The sequence below is a fragment of the Sesamum indicum genome, linkage group LG6 (genome assembly GCF_000512975.1).
Source record: "Sesamum indicum cultivar Zhongzhi No. 13 linkage group LG6, S_indicum_v1.0, whole genome shotgun sequence".
Lineage (NCBI taxonomy): Eukaryota > Viridiplantae > Streptophyta > Magnoliopsida > Lamiales > Pedaliaceae > Sesamum > Sesamum indicum.
Genome location: NC_026150.1, coordinates 2,751,998 through 2,770,651, shown reverse-complemented (window position 1 = coordinate 2,770,651; position 18,654 = coordinate 2,751,998). Strand labels below are relative to the sequence as shown.

The 18,654-nt window shown below is 36.4% G+C and overlaps 4 protein-coding genes across 7 annotated transcripts in view; 1 reads left to right on the top strand and 3 right to left on the bottom strand.

The window, feature by feature from the left end:
- LOC105163465 (auxin-responsive protein IAA13-like) overlaps window positions 1–525 on the bottom strand; it is a gene marked incomplete in the record, with an annotated part of 3,413 nt that extends 2,888 nt beyond the window's left edge. The window contains 1 exon segment of the mRNA XM_011081816.2: window positions 1–525. Coding sequence (XP_011080118.1) covers window positions 1–338 — 338 coding nt within the window.
- On the bottom strand, window positions 2,996–7,297 carry LOC105163463. Of its 2 annotated transcripts, XR_847924.2 has the most exons (3): window positions 7,005–7,297; window positions 3,720–5,782; window positions 2,996–3,583 (listed from the first exon to the last, which is right to left on the bottom strand). XR_847924.2 is itself a non-coding variant. In XM_011081815.2 (2 exons), exons 1-2 carry the CDS (start codon window positions 7,216–7,218, stop codon window positions 4,182–4,184), a joined length of 1,815 nt encoding a protein of 604 aa, XP_011080117.1. In that variant the 5' UTR covers window positions 7,219–7,297; the 3' UTR covers window positions 3,659–4,181. The 2 variants fall into 2 exon arrangements, 1 of the variants encoding a protein (XP_011080117.1); XM_011081815.2 differs by lacking the exon at window positions 2,996–3,583 and having other exon boundaries at window positions 3,659–5,782.
- Window positions 8,229–10,425, top strand: LOC105163461. Of its 2 annotated transcripts, none has more exons than XM_011081813.2 (4): window positions 8,229–8,379; window positions 8,874–9,714; window positions 9,809–9,981; window positions 10,115–10,425. In XM_011081813.2, the coding sequence occupies exons 2-4, from the start codon at window positions 8,920–8,922 to the stop codon at window positions 10,239–10,241; spliced, it is 1,095 nt and encodes a 364-aa protein (XP_011080115.1). In that variant the 5' UTR covers window positions 8,229–8,379; window positions 8,874–8,919; the 3' UTR covers window positions 10,242–10,425. The 2 variants fall into 2 exon arrangements, with proteins under 2 accessions (XP_011080115.1, XP_011080114.1); XM_011081812.2 differs by lacking the exon at window positions 8,229–8,379 and adding an exon at window positions 8,389–8,532.
- On the bottom strand, window positions 10,946–17,791 carry LOC105163462 (ras GTPase-activating protein-binding protein 2). 2 transcript variants are annotated; one of them, XM_020694761.1, is made up of 9 exons: window positions 17,395–17,791; window positions 17,123–17,257; window positions 14,739–15,042; window positions 13,692–13,990; window positions 12,953–13,127; window positions 12,576–12,697; window positions 12,433–12,498; window positions 11,809–11,887; window positions 10,946–11,361 (listed from the first exon to the last, which is right to left on the bottom strand). In XM_020694761.1, the coding sequence occupies exons 1-9, from the start codon at window positions 17,431–17,433 to the stop codon at window positions 11,264–11,266; spliced, it is 1,317 nt and encodes a 438-aa protein (XP_020550420.1). In that variant the 5' UTR covers window positions 17,434–17,791; the 3' UTR covers window positions 10,946–11,263. The 2 variants fall into 2 exon arrangements, with proteins under 2 accessions (XP_020550420.1, XP_011080116.1); XM_011081814.2 differs by having other exon boundaries at window positions 13,692–13,993; window positions 17,395–17,789.

The window sequence follows — 18,654 nt, the reverse complement described above, 5'->3', positions numbered from 1 at the left end:
GAGCCATTGTTGGTGGCTTTGGTGACAGAAGAAGAGGATGATGATGATGATGAAGAAGCCTTAGTAGAAACCACAGATGGAAAGTCCTTGGCAGTCAAGATTCTTGCATACTGATCCCAAGAACCTCCGGTGGCAGCCGGCGGCGGCGGCTGCTTATTCTTGGCCTTTCCACCACCACCACCAAGGCTCAGTCCAAGGCCCAATTCCAAGTCAGACTCATCTGGGTAGGAGGAAGACTCCTCAGATGACATCACCATGTTATTCTCCTCTCTTGACAAAGTTGACATTGACCCACCTGAAATCACACCGCCGCCGCTCCCTCCGCCCCTATTGTGCATCAAGATTAAATTTTTAGAGGAGAAGAAGGAGTAAAATTCTGGTGGCAGAAGGAAGAAGAAGAAGAAGAGAGAAAAGAAAGAAGGGAGTTTGGTTTGGTTTCTTGCTTTCTTTTGGGTTTGGGTAAAGAGAAAGGAAGTGGAAGGCAAAAGTGGGAAGTGGGAAGGGGTTGGTGTTGATGGGGAGGGGGAGGGGCCCTTCTGTCGGCTTTGTGCGCCTCAACAGCATTATAGATTTCTCTCTCAGGTGGGACCCACAAAAAATGTACAACTACTGCCTCTCCCCTGCTTCCTGTTATTGTACCAACCACCCCGGGAACCATCGAACCTCTGCCTTTTGCTTCTGACTGAAACCTGACATGATCGCCCTCTCTCTCTCTCGGGAAATTTATGCAGCACATAAGTGAAAAACACGTTTTTAGTTGGAGCGGAGGCAGAAATGAAGAAATCCAACTTAATTGTCATATTTGATATTTTATTTTCAAGAATTTGTTTTTCAAATAAATTAAGAACTTTATGTGTTAATAATTTATACTGATAACAAAATATCAGGTTATATTTTTTATGTACCAATATAAAATTATTATAAAAAATTACTTCGACAATGTAAGTTATCGTTCGTATTTTATATAGTGACTGCCACATAATATCCTACAATTATTCTAACATTTTAACTTCAATTTAATATTTAAGCAAGAAAAATCGATAGCTAAACGTTTCAAAATTTTAGTTTCTAATTAATTTTTTTTATTGTAATTATAGCCAAAAATATAGTATATTCTTTAAGGATAACTGCGCCAATTTTTTTAAAATATTATATAATTACACGTAAATTCTTATGAGTGGAGAGATTACATCTAATATAACTCTAATGTTTGATCCATTGAACAAATGAATTCGTTTGTTAGTTAAAATACATCAAAAATTATTAATATTAATTAGAAAATTAAATAAAATTAATACTTATTAATAATTGACTATATTTATTAGTTCATTACAGATTAAATAATTTTCTTATAGTAAAAAAATATTTTTATGAATAACACTATTTAATTTTTATGAGTAGTGATAGACAGAAAGTAAAAGTTATATTGCGAGGGTGCAATCCAAAGAGGCGGGTGGCGATAAATTGAAGATGGGGAGAAATTGACGATTCTTTTAATGGCGTCCTAAAATGGGGGGATTTTCCTGGGCAAGTGGGGACAAACACGACTTTACGCCAAAAGACAACCCGACAACATGTGGGGGCCCGAAATTCACACGGCTCAACACCTTACCCCCGAAACGTGGGGACCACTTTTAAAAGCCAAGGTTGTTGCTAACTTCACCCACCACTCCACTCATATTTATTCAACCAACAATATGGCTTCTTTTTTTTTTCACATATATATTTTATTTATAATCAATTTTCTTGAAATTTAATATATTTTTTTTATTATTTAAAAAATTATAATTAACGCTCGTCTAATAAATACACTATAAAATTAACAATCATCTAATGAATAATTCCTCATGACAACTAATGTTAAATGTTCGTTAATCTCCGGACTATTTGTAAGTTTTTAAATAATGATAGAATATTTGTAATTATGATAAATTACAAAATTCATTGTAATTTACTTTTTTTTAAAGTACAAATAAGTAATTGTAAACATATTTTATATAATTCTTTTATATTATTTATAAGATTAAGATATCATTTTTGTTTATATGACAAAATAAACTTATCGAGTATTAATTAATTAAACTCAACTTATTACTCTTTTATAGGCATGAAACTTATAATCAACAAAATATTATTTATTTATTTTCAAGAAATAGAACAAAAAAAAAGAGTTAGTGTTTTAAAATATTACATCATCTAAAAAAGAGAAAAAGGGCTGATTTGTTTGATTATGATTAAAGAAATAGAATGATTGGCATGCTCAAATCATTACTTATACTTAATTAATTGGTGGTGGAATTAATTTTATTCAATTCAAATATGATATGAATATCGTTGATTTCGTTCATTTTTTATTTTTTTTTTTGTGTAAAATGCAGAACTAATCAAAACACGTTCAAAATACTTTAATTTAAGTAATAGATACACGATCGAATCAAGACTTCTTTTATATACTCTATACCAATCATTAAAATGCTATATTTTCTCTTAATATTACTTTGATATTTTTGGTGAACTCAAAAATTAAATTCTAATTTTTTGGAAAAAAAAAATCCCAGAGTAGCATATGATGAATGGATCTGAAGAGTGGAGGGAGCAGCAATGCATGATGTGAAGAGTGGGGGGCGGTGTAATGCGCCGAGGGGTCAGAGTAGCCGTTGGATGTCCCCTTCAATTATTAAAAAGGAAAAAAGAAGAGCAATCAGCAATCAAATCCGTTGGTCTGCTGCTCATCACTCATAATTACTTGACTGATTAATGCATTTTCACGCCAACTATAAAACTGTTCTTTTTGGACTCAGTCACTGACACAACACTTATTAATGTTCCATCTACTCTGTCCCCAAACCAAATTGCACAAAAAAAGGTTCTATTAATTATTTTACTTTTTATTTTTTTAAAAAAATTAAAGATACTATTTATAAGTATCTGATAAGTTATTATTGTGTTAAAAGTATAAATTATTTTATACATATATACATTAAATAAATTAAATATATTAAAAGATATGTTCTGTAGGGGGTCTTGGGAAAGATTGGAGACTCGGACCGGACCGGACCCAACCAGTTCCGTAAAATAAACTTCGTCCATGAACCTGAACTTCATAATTTGGACCCCAACAGGGTGGGGGCTCACAGCTACCACTATCCATTCCATTTGCCATCCCTAATTGAGCATAGTAAGAATTATCCATCGATAGGTCCAATGTGTAATTCATCGGATGTGGCTGGTGGCAGGCACCCCTCCTTGATTCAACAGACAAAGATTCAACAACTACACGTCCTCCCCCGTGGTTGCTGGTTTTTTTGCTATCTTGTCTGTACCATCGCTAAGATTGTGTGGCCGAACAAATGAACTACACATGCACATCATCAAGAAGTAGCTATTTGACAAGATTGTAGTTGGTGATCACCAGTGAAGAAAATAACATCCTTTTCACAAGCAATTTGAAGTATAGTAATAACCATAAAGAACGTCCATTACCTCAAAGAACGATGATGGGAGATGAGTTTTAGTTCCCAACAGCAATGAGATGATGAGGACGTTTTCCCCGCATCAGGCCTCTTGCAGTTGCCCCTGTTATCTACAATCAATGAACAATTATCAAACATCTTGACACGCAAACACAATATCATGTGAAAGAGGAACTGCCGCCATAGACATGTAAGGTTGAGTTCATTTTGTTTTCAGAAATCTTTCTTATATAGACATGCACATACATACAACTTAGGAGCTCAAATTGTTTACAACAAATCCAGCCTTCCATCTCTTCGTCATGGAGGACATCTTCCAACAACCTAAAAGAATCAGAAGATAATTTACAGCTCCATGGTAGAGGAGTTTGAATGCAAGTCTATACTCTAATGTTCTCAAACATTCTACACTTGTTAGCGAGTCCCCGTATCTGGTACAAGAGGCCAAGAATCTCATTCTCATGAACTACACTATGAATTCTATTTACATCAGGGACTATGTTCACATGGAAGCAGTTGTGAATATTGTTTCTCAAGTCTTGTCCTTCCCTGTATCCAGGATATCTTGGCCCCCTGTTGCTCCTGATGGGGGTTTACTCTGTCGGATTTTACACAAGTTACAACACATTCTCGTTTGTTTTCAACTTTTGTTCATGTCGTGAAAAAACAGTTGCAGAAAGAGCAGGAGGTCAAGGAGCTTCATAAGGGCTACCATCTTTCATCCCCAATCCAGTTGTTCTTCTCCTTTGGCCCACTAGGACCTTCTTCTCCATACAACTCCAGTGGCAACTTGTTACAAATATTCTCCATTGAATATTTAACCGGTGGAGGGAAAACTTTTATGATTTTGTCCAACTCCTTCCTTGAATCGTAGATGATTTTCGGGCCCCACTCTCTCATATACTGTAACCAACCGGGTTCTTTGACAACTCCATCTCCAAGGTATTCTGCCGCAACAATTTCATACTGCCTGCTTGAATCAACAATATGATCACTGCGTGCAGCATCATTCCTCACTCCAATCCCAAGCTTTGAAGAACCCTGAATGTAGGTTCCAGGATGAGGAAAGCTAGCATGACCATTCTTTGACGAATAAATTACAGCTTTGTTTCCCTCGATAAACTCCAAATCAAAAGCATCGACCCATTCACCTCCACTGTGCTGCGAAAAGTATATGCTCCAAAGCTCTCCAGTGAAGTTACTTATCCGAAGAGTGAAGTGCTCCCAGTCACCAACATGCTGACCAACCTTGCTAAGAGCAATGTTCATCATCCCGACCTTCAGCGTGCCTGGCCCATTGAAAGGGCAAAAGACCCACATCGCAATATCTGTAAAGGTCCCACCTAAAGCTGGTTTAATATGAAGGTAAAGTTTTGCACTTTCTAAGTTTCCGTGCTTAACATTCTCCCTCGCACTATCACAGGGCAAATCTATCCAATATTCTCTGTCGTTTGTGCCTCCACTGGGGAGATTGGAACCTTCAGCATCAATGGCCTGTCCAACAGAGTTACTTCTACTATACAACAGTGCACCATTTCTAAAGAACCATGAAACAGAAGATGGCAGATAAACCTCATCAGGATGGAAGAAGACAGTAGGTCCATAATGCCTTACAAGTGCATGAATTTGATCCATGTTGGGCATTGCACGTAAATTAAGATCCAAATTCTGCAAGCATGCAATATTGACCTCTTCCCGTGTATTCCAGTAGCTGCTGCAATAAAAAGTACCCACGGAAACACCTCTCCCATAAATGCCACGATGAAGAGGCCTCGTACCCCAAATTAAAAGTGGTATGTTAGACGACTTAGAATGTGTGTCTGCTATCAGTCCACAAGCTTCACATGTACAAGTTAGGTCAGCACGGACACATTTAACCTCCTCCAAATCTGGTTTCTCCGATTTGTTGGTAACCAAAAATCCTAAAGCTTTATAACCCTCTGGTGGTTGGGGTAACCAGAAGTAACCGCATCCATCAAAGCTTTCATCAATGCCGTCATGTGAACTCCACACTAATGAATAATCCACAGGATTCTGGAGAGCAGGCATATTTTCGGACTTGAGGGTGCAGCAGTCTTGTTGCTTAGCAGCTTCACGAGCAACAAGAACAAATCCCCGTAAAGGCTTTTCATTAGATTGACAGTAGTGACCAAGACAGAAAAACCCGTCTGGGATTCCGATTGGCTTATAAAAGCTAACACCTTGTTTCCCATCCTTAGACAGATTGCAACCCCAAATATACTGAAACTTAGTTATTTGGCAAACCTCTAATTCTCCTAATGTAATTCTCGAGGTAGCAAATCCTGAACCTGTATGTGCACAAGCAGAAGTAGAAATAATAAGATATATATTACTGATGCACTTCAAAGACAAAACTATATTTCTACTAAATGAAGCAGCATACACAAAGATTATTACTCAACTCTCTAAACAGAGTCTGTGATCAAGAAAAGAAGCCTCGAACTTCTCCATATCAAACGAAACATGTTATGGTCTCAAAATGGACAAAGTGAAAAGTGCAAATCCTGAGTGATCATACATCATGCATCCGCTAGATGATATCATGAAAAAACATTAAGGAATGGAGTTGTTTGGACACATGAAAGCTCAAAGATCAACGCACAGTACATGAAGATTGAAAGTATAATGAAAAATACTGAACCACATGAAAATCATTTATAGGACATAGGAGTATTGAATCAGATAAACTATACACACTAACTCCTCATAATGAAGCTATAATTTGTCAACAAAAATTTTGAAGATAGGGGGCAAGAACATAAAAGGAAATTATCTTTGATTTCCCATAACGAAAAGGCAGGTTAAGATAGATTCTGATAATCATTGTCTTAAGCACCATCTCCACTACTACATCAAGAAAAGCACGAAATTGTGTCATATTTAATTGAATCTAATTTACTACCGAGGAAGAACTCAATTATTTAAAAGAACGGATAAAGGTCCCACCGGAGTACCTTCAAGCATTCGTATGTAGCTCAGCAAACGAAACAATCTCTTTCCGTGCTCAGAAAGTAAAAAGTTGTGCTTTTAAATAAGTTCAAGGAATGAACAAACATCACTGCCCCAACCCTCAACAGAACTTCTTTCTTTGGGTAAAAAAAAACGGAGCAAGTTCCAACAGTAAAAAACCAATTCAAGGGCAGTTTCACGGATCGACAACAGAGACATGAGAAAATGTCCACAGTACAAGAATCAAACAGATGAGATAGACAGAAGAATAAACAATTGAAATCCACAACCCTTCAGCAAGAACTGAATTTTTTTAACTAAATGATCAAATATCAATCATATAACATCCAACTAAGCTCAAAATTTCCCAGAAAAAGCTCCATTTAAAAAAAACAATCCTCTCAAAATCTTCATGCTTTTAAGTCTATGAAATATAAACGTACGGGATTATTACCAAGACACATAAAAACATTAAAAAAATCTTAAACCACATGCATTAATCATCTCTTCCTATCCAAATGATAAAACCTCAGACGAAAGCAGAAGGGCACCATTGCATACCTGGTGGCCATTGCGGAATTGGATCGGGCAGAGAGAAATATTCGGACTCGGGTTGCATGAGATCGGAGACTCTGCTCCAAGAGAAACATCCACATCCCAACATCTTCTCACCCCGCAAAAAAATTCTCCGCCCAACAATGTAATCGAAAATGAAACGAAAGCCCAGTTGAAAAATCGCCAAGATTTTGATGATTGCGTTTACGGAACTCCGCATAACAAACGAATTCGATGACAATTTGGAATGTCTTACGCGGGTAGTTTAGTGATATTCGTCTCTGTATCTCTATAAAAAACGCCCTCTGTTACTCAAAAGTAAAGGCAGTGTAGTTAATTTTAGGATAAATTACAATAAACTGCCCTCACATCTCATAGAATTATGTCGTTTGGAAAATTATAAATACCTTCTAATATTTAATAAATTTTTTAATCATGATAATAATAATTTTTAAAATAATAAGGGAGTATTTTTAATTATGCCAAATTTCATAAGAGATTGGTTTAATTTACCCTTAATTTTAATATGGTCCAAAATCCGAACCTACTCTCTTTTGATTTTATTATTCGGGTCAGATTAGATTGAATCCCATTTTTAGTATCTTAAAATATTGGAGCGTCGAAGCAAATACATTATTGTCCAAATTTTATTTGAATTATTATTGAATTTGAAGATTTGTGTTCGACTGTTAATTTCATTGAGTTTAAACTATTAGTTTTTAATTTTTTTTTGTGATAAACTGACCAACAAATATTTTTGTGGACTATAAATTATAATATTATTTATTTTTTAAAATTTTTTATTTTTTTTTGGACTAAATGGATAATTTTTTATAACTTTCAAATCATCCATCTTGTCTATTTTTTATCAATTTTGTTATTTTTAGTTTTTTAAAAAAATACAATAAGAGCAAAGCTAATAATTTCAAACCTCTATTTAAGAATTACATAATTTTTTATCAAATATTAAAAAATATTTATAATTTTTTAAATAAAATAAATTATTTATAATTATACCAAACTTTTAAAAAATTTAATGTAATTTATCCTTAAAAAAGAAAACCAAAAAGAGGACACGGTAGACACGTTTACAGCTGTAAGGAAGGAGTAGAAGAAGAATACTAGGGAAACAAGAAGAATATCCTAAAGTAAAGTCCATAAACGTGTTTCAACGTTGGTAGTCTGTATTATTCCTACAATTTGCACCTTCCATATAGAACAAAAACTAAATAGTTTTCCACCTACACAATTTTAAGAGGCCCAACATGAATCACAAGCTCATAAAAATGTTTGTCCCAACAACGAACAGTTGGATTCATCAATCCTCCACCATACAATCTCGTACATGGACACAACTTGTCAAGAATTTCGTATGTTTCAGGTAATTCCTATATTTTATTCTATTTTCTCTTCTTTGTTTTTTTCCTTTATGTATAAAAGGGTATCTCCCATAACATTTTTGAACAACCCTCCACCTGCAAATTGGCTTTCATTTCTTCAACTCGGAGGGTTCTTGAATACAACAAAATTTAAGGTAAGTTTGTTTCTTAAATGCATGGAACTACGTACCTGAGTTGTAATGATTTTAACTTGGATGTTTGTAGAAAACTATAAAGAAAGAAAAAGAATTAGATACTTGCAGGTTCGTAGAGATGTGGTATTAGTGCATGAATTCTCATGTTCATGTCCATGTTATGTTCCTTTCTCAACTCTCCTCATCACAATCTCAACTGCTTTTACAAGTGAAAAGGCAATGAATTATGTCCACTTGCTCAAGCTATTATTTATTGCTATAGATAACCTTTTTTAAGAAGATCAGCGACCCTTTTTTTCTCTTCCACACAATTGTATCTCATCTTATTGATAAACAAACAGGGGATATTGAACATCATATCTGCCAATCAAGAGGGAAAGAGTAGTCATGATGCTAAGAAGCTCCTCTACGCCAGTTCTTGGATCTCTTCTTCCGTCGTTTGCAGAGAGCCCCAACAGCAGCAGCCATCACCTGTGTGAGCTGCATGGCTCCACGCAGAAACATACACCAAACACCATTCATGGCAAGCTTTCTTGTACCAATGGAGGGTCTCAGAATTTGAGCAAATCCCTCTTTCATTCTCCTTCAGTGGCTGAAATCAAGGGCACAAGTAGGAGTTCTGGCAATGAGTTTCGAAGGGCTCAATCTGAAGGGAACTTGCAAGAGCTGGTTGATGCTTCATACAATGTTGATGAGTTCAGTCTTTCCAAAAAATCTGCCAGAAAGAGTAACAGCTGCACTCTGGAGGCAATTCCTTCTTTCTCGGTTCACCATCCGGGAGCTCGTTTCGAAGACGGTGATAGTGATGATGAGGAGGAGGCGATTGAGGAAGAAGGTGAAGTGAATGATGAAGAATTAGAGGTGGAAGATAGTGTCAGTCCATTCAGAATGGAGAACTTGCTTTTGGAACAAATGGGGACTAATGTGAATGGTTATGGTAGTAGTTTGAGACTAGAAGGTGAAGGGAAAATGTATCTTGCAGCAGGGCTTGGTATCTCAGGAATCAGTTTTATTGACGGCGGCGGCAGTAATGGTGGTGGAGGAAGCTATAGGCCGGTCGCTTTCGACCGCGATGGTGGCGACAGCCATGGCCTTAGCATGGAAGAGCATTACAAGAACATGGTGGAGGGAGATCCTGGAAATCCATTGGTCCTGAGAAACTATGCCCAGTTCTTGTATCAGGCAAGTTTCCCTATAGCCCAAAACTTGTCAATTGTGCCAATCATGATTCTGTTCTCTGTTTATAAAAATTTTCGGATGCAATTGTTATGGACAGAAAAAGGGTGATCTTCAGAGGGCTGAAGAATATTACTCCAGGGCAATTCTGGCAGATCCAGAAGATGGTGAAATTCTGTCACAGTATGCTAAACTGATATGGGAGCTCCACCATGACAAAGAGAGGGCTGCTATCTATTTTGAACGAGCACTGCAAGCTTCATCAGATGACAGGTTTGAGAAAACACACACAAACTCTCAGGTCTACATTTGCACACACAAACACAAAGATGTAGGCAACATTTTCCGCTTTCATGTCTAAACTTTCATCATACTTAGACTTACTGACAACTATCTGTCTTACCAGCCACATACATGCTGCCTATGCTAGTTTCCTGTGGGATACAGAAGAGGATGAAGAAAATGCTACAGAAAATTCCCGAGTAGGGCAGCTACTCTTCCACCGTGAACTCATGGCTTCTGCAACTGCTTAGTGTAAATGCAAGTTCAGACAATTTATAGGAAAACAAGATTTATAAAAGCATATAGAAGATTATATGTCCTTGTTTCCATAATATGAAGTTGGGGTAATATATCCACAAGATGCAAATGTTACAGGGTGTATATTCAGGAAGAATACACTGCTACAAATAATAATAGCTAGTTTGGATTCTTAAACATCATCCTTGTCATCAAATACTACTAAGTTTGGACTTTGGTTTTCAGTGAGGAGAGCAAAATGTCTAAAGCTGGAAATGTAAAGTTACCAATTTGAAGCAAGGAAATCGTTTTTCCTTAATGTCTAAAATTCAGGATCCAAACACAGAACAGCGCCACAGTGCCATAAAAGGAACTGTGCAAGAAGCCTAACTAGACAGTACATTGTCATGTGATACAGGCAGCCTTAGTTCCATATTCTGGAAAGAGTTCTCGCCAGCAACGAGGCAACTTGTAAACCTCCAACAGTGCTAAATATGTTCAGGGAAACCGAGTAAAATGTTAATCTTGCCAAGAGATGACATGCACATGTCGAAATGACTAATGACTAACAAAGTGGTAAACAAGGCTAGTATGCATGGATCCAGAACTGTTGCTCACACAATTAGGATGACCAATTCCCAGATGTAATTGGAACAGAATCACAGTAGAGGCACTAGAGAAAGAAGATGGCATCCGGGATATAACATGAACAGAGAAATATTTCATGTATTCATAAAGCCAGAGATGCAGGCCAAAGGTGTTATCATGTTCACCATTGAATTACTAGGTAAAAATACTTTCACAAGAACCCCTCTCGAACACCAAGATATGCTCCCCTCAAATTGGAAGGTAAAAGCACAAACAAGAAAAAAGCATTACACTTTTAGCAAGAAAAATTGGAATCAAAATTGTTCTTCTATATGAAGTTTCCATTTGAAAAAAACAATAAAACAAGCATCATTTGCTTCTACTTTAAAAACTGAAGTTATGGTAGCATAAGCAGGCCATTCAAAATTTTTTGGTGATGATAATTGCATCAAGTACCACGGAGACTGTTGGATCTGATGCCATTTCTGTCACTTCCCCTTCCAGATGACCTTCCACCACGCCCTCCACTGCCTCTTCCCCCACTTCCTGATCAAGGCAATTCAAATGCAGCAATAAGTCAACAAATGGTAAGACTATATCTAGCATTCATTTTCTGAGAAAGACCAAAAAGATCATAAACGTGTGTAATTTTCTAGCCTGCATTTTATCATTAAAAACTGTCACAATCATGATAAGGCCTTGATTTAATCATTAAAACCATCAAAATCATGATATCTAGGCTGTTCTCAAAGTGCTTTGAAGATTTCAACTACCCATCCTTAAAACTTTGGAAATCCAGAAGGTCCTTCAATTTTTCTTAGAAGATGACACACCCTCATCTAGGAGTAGTATAGATAGATAGCATGAAACAGTGAAGTCCAGTGCAAAAAATGAACTGCTGGAATATCAAATAGCTTAACAGAAAGAATCGCAAAAGCTAACATGGGGCTGGCCCAATTTCTGCAGGAAAGTAGAAGCATTTGAAGCACATACTTCCACCACGAGAAGCAACAGGGTTTGGTTTTCTCTGCTCAATGTAGACTCTCCTTCCAGCGAATTGAATTGGAGAAGCCTACAAAAGAAAAGCAAAATATAACTACATTCAAAACCAGATACACAGTCAACATCAAATCAAGACGAGCATAAAGTACAATTTGATTATTTTCCTACAGCTCTTGATTATTCTTAGGAATTGAGTATAAGGTGGTCACAATACGCAAATAGGAAGACAGAGTACCAAACTAACATGTAATTCAGTAAAAACGGAAGCACGGAGCACGCTCTCCTAGAACAATTAGTATACAAAGATATTCCTAGACCAGACAGATGACCGTATTACTCAAGTCACATATTTAGGCACAACATGGAATATGGATTCCAAAGTTCCTTTGATATGTATGCAGTCTATTACAGACACAATATGGAATAACTTATATATTTGCTGCAAAATATAGCGATAACCAAACAGAGATTCCCTAAACATGGAGAACAGCTGCGATAAAATATCCTGAAAACACAACACAGTGAAACAGCTCGAATCTGGAAACTAGCACTCACTAAAACTTTTGGGAAAACCAAGAAAGGACAGAATAGTGTCCAAATGGAAAGGATTCAAACCTTGATTGCACTCTGAGCAGACAGAACATCTTCAAACTCGATAAACGCAAAGCAAATACCAGTATCCTGTCCACCACAAGCAAATTAGAAATTCCACAGATGCATAAAAGATACTCATAAAGATAGTTAGAAAGGAGTTCGACCACTCGATTCCTCAAGAAGACTCCATCAGAATTGATATTCCCGAAACTCTTAAATTCTTGCAGAACATCAAGACTCGTCACTGTAGAAGGCAAGTTCCTCACATAGACAGATTTCAAGTCCCCTGTGAGAATAAAACAGAATCTTGTCAAAGCAAATTATAATTAGGAGAAAGTAGTAATCCTGAGGTAAGAATCTAAAACTCCATGCAAGATGCAACATTAATTGCAATGTCTTGCTAATCATCAATCATTTTGCCCTTTCATAGAGAACAAGAGCGTGATAACAAACAAAGGTTAACAGCAAAAACAGACATATCCATTGATGATAAACTTACGCACTACAATCTAATCAATTTAAAAAGTAACAAACCCTTTACCTTCCTTTAATGGCAGAGCTCCTTCCCCGGCATACCCACGAGAATTTGGTGAAGTTGGGGCTGACTGCTGCCTTGAAGGCTGTGAAATGTGGTTTCTATCTGCAGCTGGTGGTGCAGTCCGAGTGATAGCTGGTGGAGAAATGAATGATGATGGAGGTTTCCCTTTAGCCCGCAACTTTGAATTTTCAAAGCAACAGGAGAGGAAAATAAAACCAGTTAGAAAATCTAATGAACACATAAGCAGCATATCACAACATTGTGCAAAGAAAAAAGATGAAAAAAACCAATTCCAATAGAACTGCCAGGATATATGTGACAGACTGGAAAACTTAATTCCATAATTGAAATTATACTGCTCAGATACTGAAAGAAGATTCAAAAAAAAAGGACCAGAACCCCACCCTCCTTATATAACCAGGCTACATTACCGTAATAAGTATTCTCTACTTGCACCAAACTTGACCTGTCACCTTCTTTTTTGATTACTCCCCTCACTCCCCCCAAATGTGATTTCCTTTCTTCTGGATTTATGGATTATTGTCTTTTTCTCTTTTGTCTCCCATGGTGATGGATTATATGGGAGGTTTCAAGTCCATAATTTTTTAAGAATTGAGCTGACATAGTTCACGCACTTGACATGCTAATAACAATCTTCTTTCTAACTGAAGTTCATTTGATTGTTATGCAGCAGTCATAAGAACATCTTATTGCACATTTCTGTGCTAGAAATGATGCTTACTATAGAAGCATAAGTCAGTTTTCCAGGCTCTGCAATGGGTTCCTGTGCGGAAGGCTGAGGTCCTTGCGGGGTAGTCACTGCACTTTGAGGAAAGGGGCTTGATTCTTCAATAGGAGTTTCCTCCGTTAATCTGCCGACCACAGCCTCAGGCACGGGCTCAATCTCAGGCTCAGGGTCCAGCTGATCTGTCTCATTCTCAGGCTCAGACTCCTGATAACTATATTCTTGGACTGGGTCACCTCCATCAATATGAAAGGAGTTCACATAATTCCTAGCAGCCTCCTCCAATGGATAGTCAGCTACTGTTGCAGAGAAGGACCAATTTAGCCTAATAATGATGCATAGGTAAAAGCAATTTTCCATATTCCAGTACATTTAAGGCACATGGAACAATAAACTCAACATTCTACACATCTCAGCATGAAAATGATCAGGGTTTTTGAAAATTCAACAGTCCGGTTCCAATAACTGAATTTCACACCTATCTCAGTCTGCGTCATGAAATCTAAATGTTCACCTTAAACAACAGAATGAGCCAGAAATAACAAGCGACCAGACATCGGAGCTTGATAATAATTCATTAAAAGAACTGATACCTGATTTATCCAGACACCTTTGAGATCTAGAATCTAAAATTTCCAGAAATACTCATGCTGTAGGTTAAAATAGGTGGAAAGATGTAAATTTTCTATGACAAATCTGTGATAATTTTCTATGTGATCAGCCACCTGCTTTATTAGAGAAATTGGCCATCTTGAATTCAAAAACGTTATAGGCATCATGCACTTAAAATCGGTCTAAAGATGCAAATGTATTTGTGTGATATCACAATCTGACAATTTCTGATCTACATGATATCCATCAGTCATAAACCTGACCCAATAGAAATTTCCTATTGACACAGTACCACCTAAAACTATGGACGAAGAGATACAGAATAAAGAGCTTTCTGCAAAAGAATGTGCTTACAAGTATTACATTGAGCTCTAGAAGAAAGGTATTGAGTTCAAAATACATGCGAAGTATCACGAGATCAGTCAACTGTACCTGGTGGATCAGGAAGATGACTAGAAATAGTAGGCTGACAATCAACATTCTGTTCTTGAGCTACAGAAGATTGATGTGGTACCTCCTCATCAGCAAAATGAAACATATCATTCAGAACAAAATAGCCTTTCTCTTGGGGAGCAAGGAAAAAGGTCTGAACAAATTTCCTCCCCCCACTGAAATCTATTGACTTGACAGAACCAGAAACAACTACAAGAACACCTCCACTCCAAGACTCAAGGGCATTTATTGTCTTGATCTCGATTCCAGTAAAATCTAGTGACATGATTAGTTGATGGATTTTCTGAAGGAAAACAAATATGTGAAAGCATTAATTGATGATAAAACATGATTTAATACATTCAATCTCCAGACATTTTTTGTGCAGAATCAACAGGTAGAAAGTTGGATAACAAAGTTTAGATATCTGCAATGAGCCAGTGACATTTGTAAAACAACCTGATATATCAGAAGCTAATTGCTGAGGAGAGGAAAACAAAATTTTCATCTGGTTTGCACAAAGAATTCCACTGTTTGCTGCTTAAATGCAGGAGCACACAGATCCATGCTTTTTACTTGTATCTATTTTTTCTGATGTTATCTAACATGTATTTGATCTGATTCATGGAAAGTTGTTCGTATCACAATTTACTACCTAGAGAAAAATGCAAATTCCCTATGGCTAGGCTTCTCTAGATTACCTCAATATTGATTTTCAATTTTCCTCAATGAGACTGCTGGATGTTTCTAATAATGATATACTTCTAGAAATATTTATATGGATAAACATTGTAATTTGGATCCTTTGAAAGACTTTCTCATTGTTTTACAATTAGATTACTACATAGAAATTTTTCATCAATATCAAGGAGGCTATGCAATAAAATTGAGGATTCCTAATTTCTGTTTTCCAAACCAAAATTGCAGATTATCACCAAACTCACACCAAATTGAAGTTTCCTGGCGTTCAATTTTCTTCAATAACTCTCGTTTTCCTTCTGGGGATAATACATTTATTGTATGTAATAAAGCTCAAAAGAAAAGGATTTCCATTAATTGCATGCTAGACCTTTGTATCAGTAATTGCAATGCCCAAGATGCATCGCCCAAAGCACTGTATTTGACCTCACTTCTGTCGGTTAAGAAGGCATTTGCTAAGAAAAAGTATAAAAGGACTATCCTTGACTTCCAATCAAGTGAATGCCCATTTATTGAATTGAATAGGACATGGGAAAATCCATTTTCATCTTAATATGATTGAAGCTAAAGCAGAAAGTCCTTTGAATGACTTCTCACATGCCACTTCGACTTATGAGAAGAGTGGAATAGCTAAAGGGTAAGAAGAAAGACCAGCTCACAAATCGTCTTTCAAAAGGGTGATTGCTCTTGTTGAATCAACTGTGAATTCATGCCTATATTCTAAGGCTAAGGTAGAGGATGTGGATCTAGTTAGGGGTCTTTCACTTATCAACCGTAGACATGAAGTAACAATCATTCAGTAGTTCATCCATACAACACAGTAGCATACTTAAAGAACATTTCTGTTCAATACTCTGACATTCTAGGCACAGGAACTTTATATCAGACCTTATCAAGGACCGTGTATCAATACAGAAAATGAAACTATCACTTTCTTGGCATACAGAATTCTTGAAAAACCATCCTAAAGAGGCCAGATCATCTTCAAACTCTAAGAAAATAAGTCATACAGAGAAAATATTTTTGAAGAGCATGTTTGCCAGTATACTCAGTTTTAATACCAATCACATAACGTAAATGCATGACTTCATGCACTTTAGCTAATTTACTAAAATAACCCTGATGAGGAGAAACACTCTACTCCAGCCAAAACTTGCATCTAAATACTTGATACACAAGGCATAGAACACGAATCATTCGAATGGGCTACTTGGTAGTTTAAGAACTCTAAGTCACATGTACGACATAAACAAAAGAAACATATGAGCAGCAATGAAGGATGTAGCCAAATCATACTAAAATACAAATGTAAGTCATTATCCGAATAAAATAAATATAAAAACAAATCTAAGTCAAACAACTTATCAGAGGCATTAAAACCTGAGATATAAAATCGGAAGGACAATTTTGATGTTCAATTATTTGTTCTTTCTTCATAACTGATCTGGAAACAGCTTATTTATGTGATCCATATAAACATGTTCATAAATATTTAAGGCAAAAGAATTACCCAAATCAAAGAAAGCTAGAAATTAGGTAGGGCTATATCAGAGGTATATCATACATGCAACAATTTTATTCAAATAATCACATTATTTCTTATCATAGAATAATATATAAATCTAATCCCACGTCAAAAATAAAAAATCCAAATGTAATAATGGTGTTGAGAAAAATGCCATTACCACCATATCAGAGGCAGAAGCGCTGATTTCTCCATCAACTCGAATCATAGAGCTGGAATCAGTGTAAAACTGGTGCACATAATCCCGTTGCTGTTGGAACACCTGATAATACTGCTGAACGAAATACGAGCCAACCTAATACCAAACAAAAGTTCACAATTCAATCAATCTCAATAACGTACAGTCTTTCCACTAAAAATACAAAAAACAGAACAAAAGAAACAACAATACAGGCCATGCAGATGCAAGAAACATGAAAAATCATATTATACTTGAGCTGCGGTCACTGGAGCAGCGTGCTGATTCGCCATCTTCCCCGCTAATATCAATCTCTTCACAAACAGTAACAGCAAAAACTTAAAACCCTAGATGATGAATAGCTCTAGGGTTGGAAAAGACATAATAAGTACTCCAGAGTGGAGCTTCCCTCTTATTTCTTTCTCTATGTTCTTGACTAATAAATACATATTACAACGCCATTGAAGCGACAAAACCACTCATCGATCACTCTTCAACGGGTGAAAGACCCGTGTGTCAGCCGATGCGTTTGCGATAGAGAGAGAGGTAGCGAAGTTTCAAAGAGATGGCAAGCAGGAACAGTGAAACGGATCACAGACAGAGAGAGAGTGTGCGTTTTGAAAACTGAGGAGAAACTGGAATTGTATAATGATTGCTTACGTATATTGGGTTTCTTTTATATTTTTTCTGAAAGAACAGGATCTTGACCGTTTACCTGGTAACCAGAGATGTGGGTTTCAAGGGCTAGGATGGACTCCGTTGATTGTACTGTCGGAACGAGTAAACCGCGGGTGAATGTTTGGATACCAAATTTGGTTAACTCTATCTAAACGGGGGAGATGCAGAATTACCATCTCAAAATAGCCATTTCTGTTTAACTAAATCTAACATCACAAAAGCATGCAACTCTATCATGAAATCAACTTAATTATATTCTTACCAGACAATTAATTATACTTACGTTTGTTACATAAAAATTAAGTTTAACTACATTGTAATTCCTCCACTAATTATATTTATTTGACATTTTAATCCTTTACATTATAAGAATCGGCAAAATAGCTTTGTATACTTTTGATTTTTCCAAGTTTAGGACATATTTGGCCAAAAATAACTTCAAATCGACCGCCGACCGTCCACAGACACATGCAAGCCACATAAAACTTTCGAGTGATCTTAGATTTTTTGACCAAATGAGTCATGAATTCACAAAGTTAAAATATGCAGGATTATTTTGAGATTCACTATACTTTGATTCATGCCCTTTCATCTCCTGAAGAGTTAATGCCATCCTTCTGAGTTATTTCTTCTGAATGATTGAATCATTGAACTTGATTCACTGAGGCTGTAATTCTAATAATATGAAGGACTAAAATATCAAATTGACATAATCCAAGGACAAAAATACAGTTAAACCCAAAAAGGATTAAATACAATAGCATCCATCCCCTAAAGTTAGAATTTCTTGAAATCAATTCATAATTTTACCAAATATCTAGCGACAGTGTTTTACA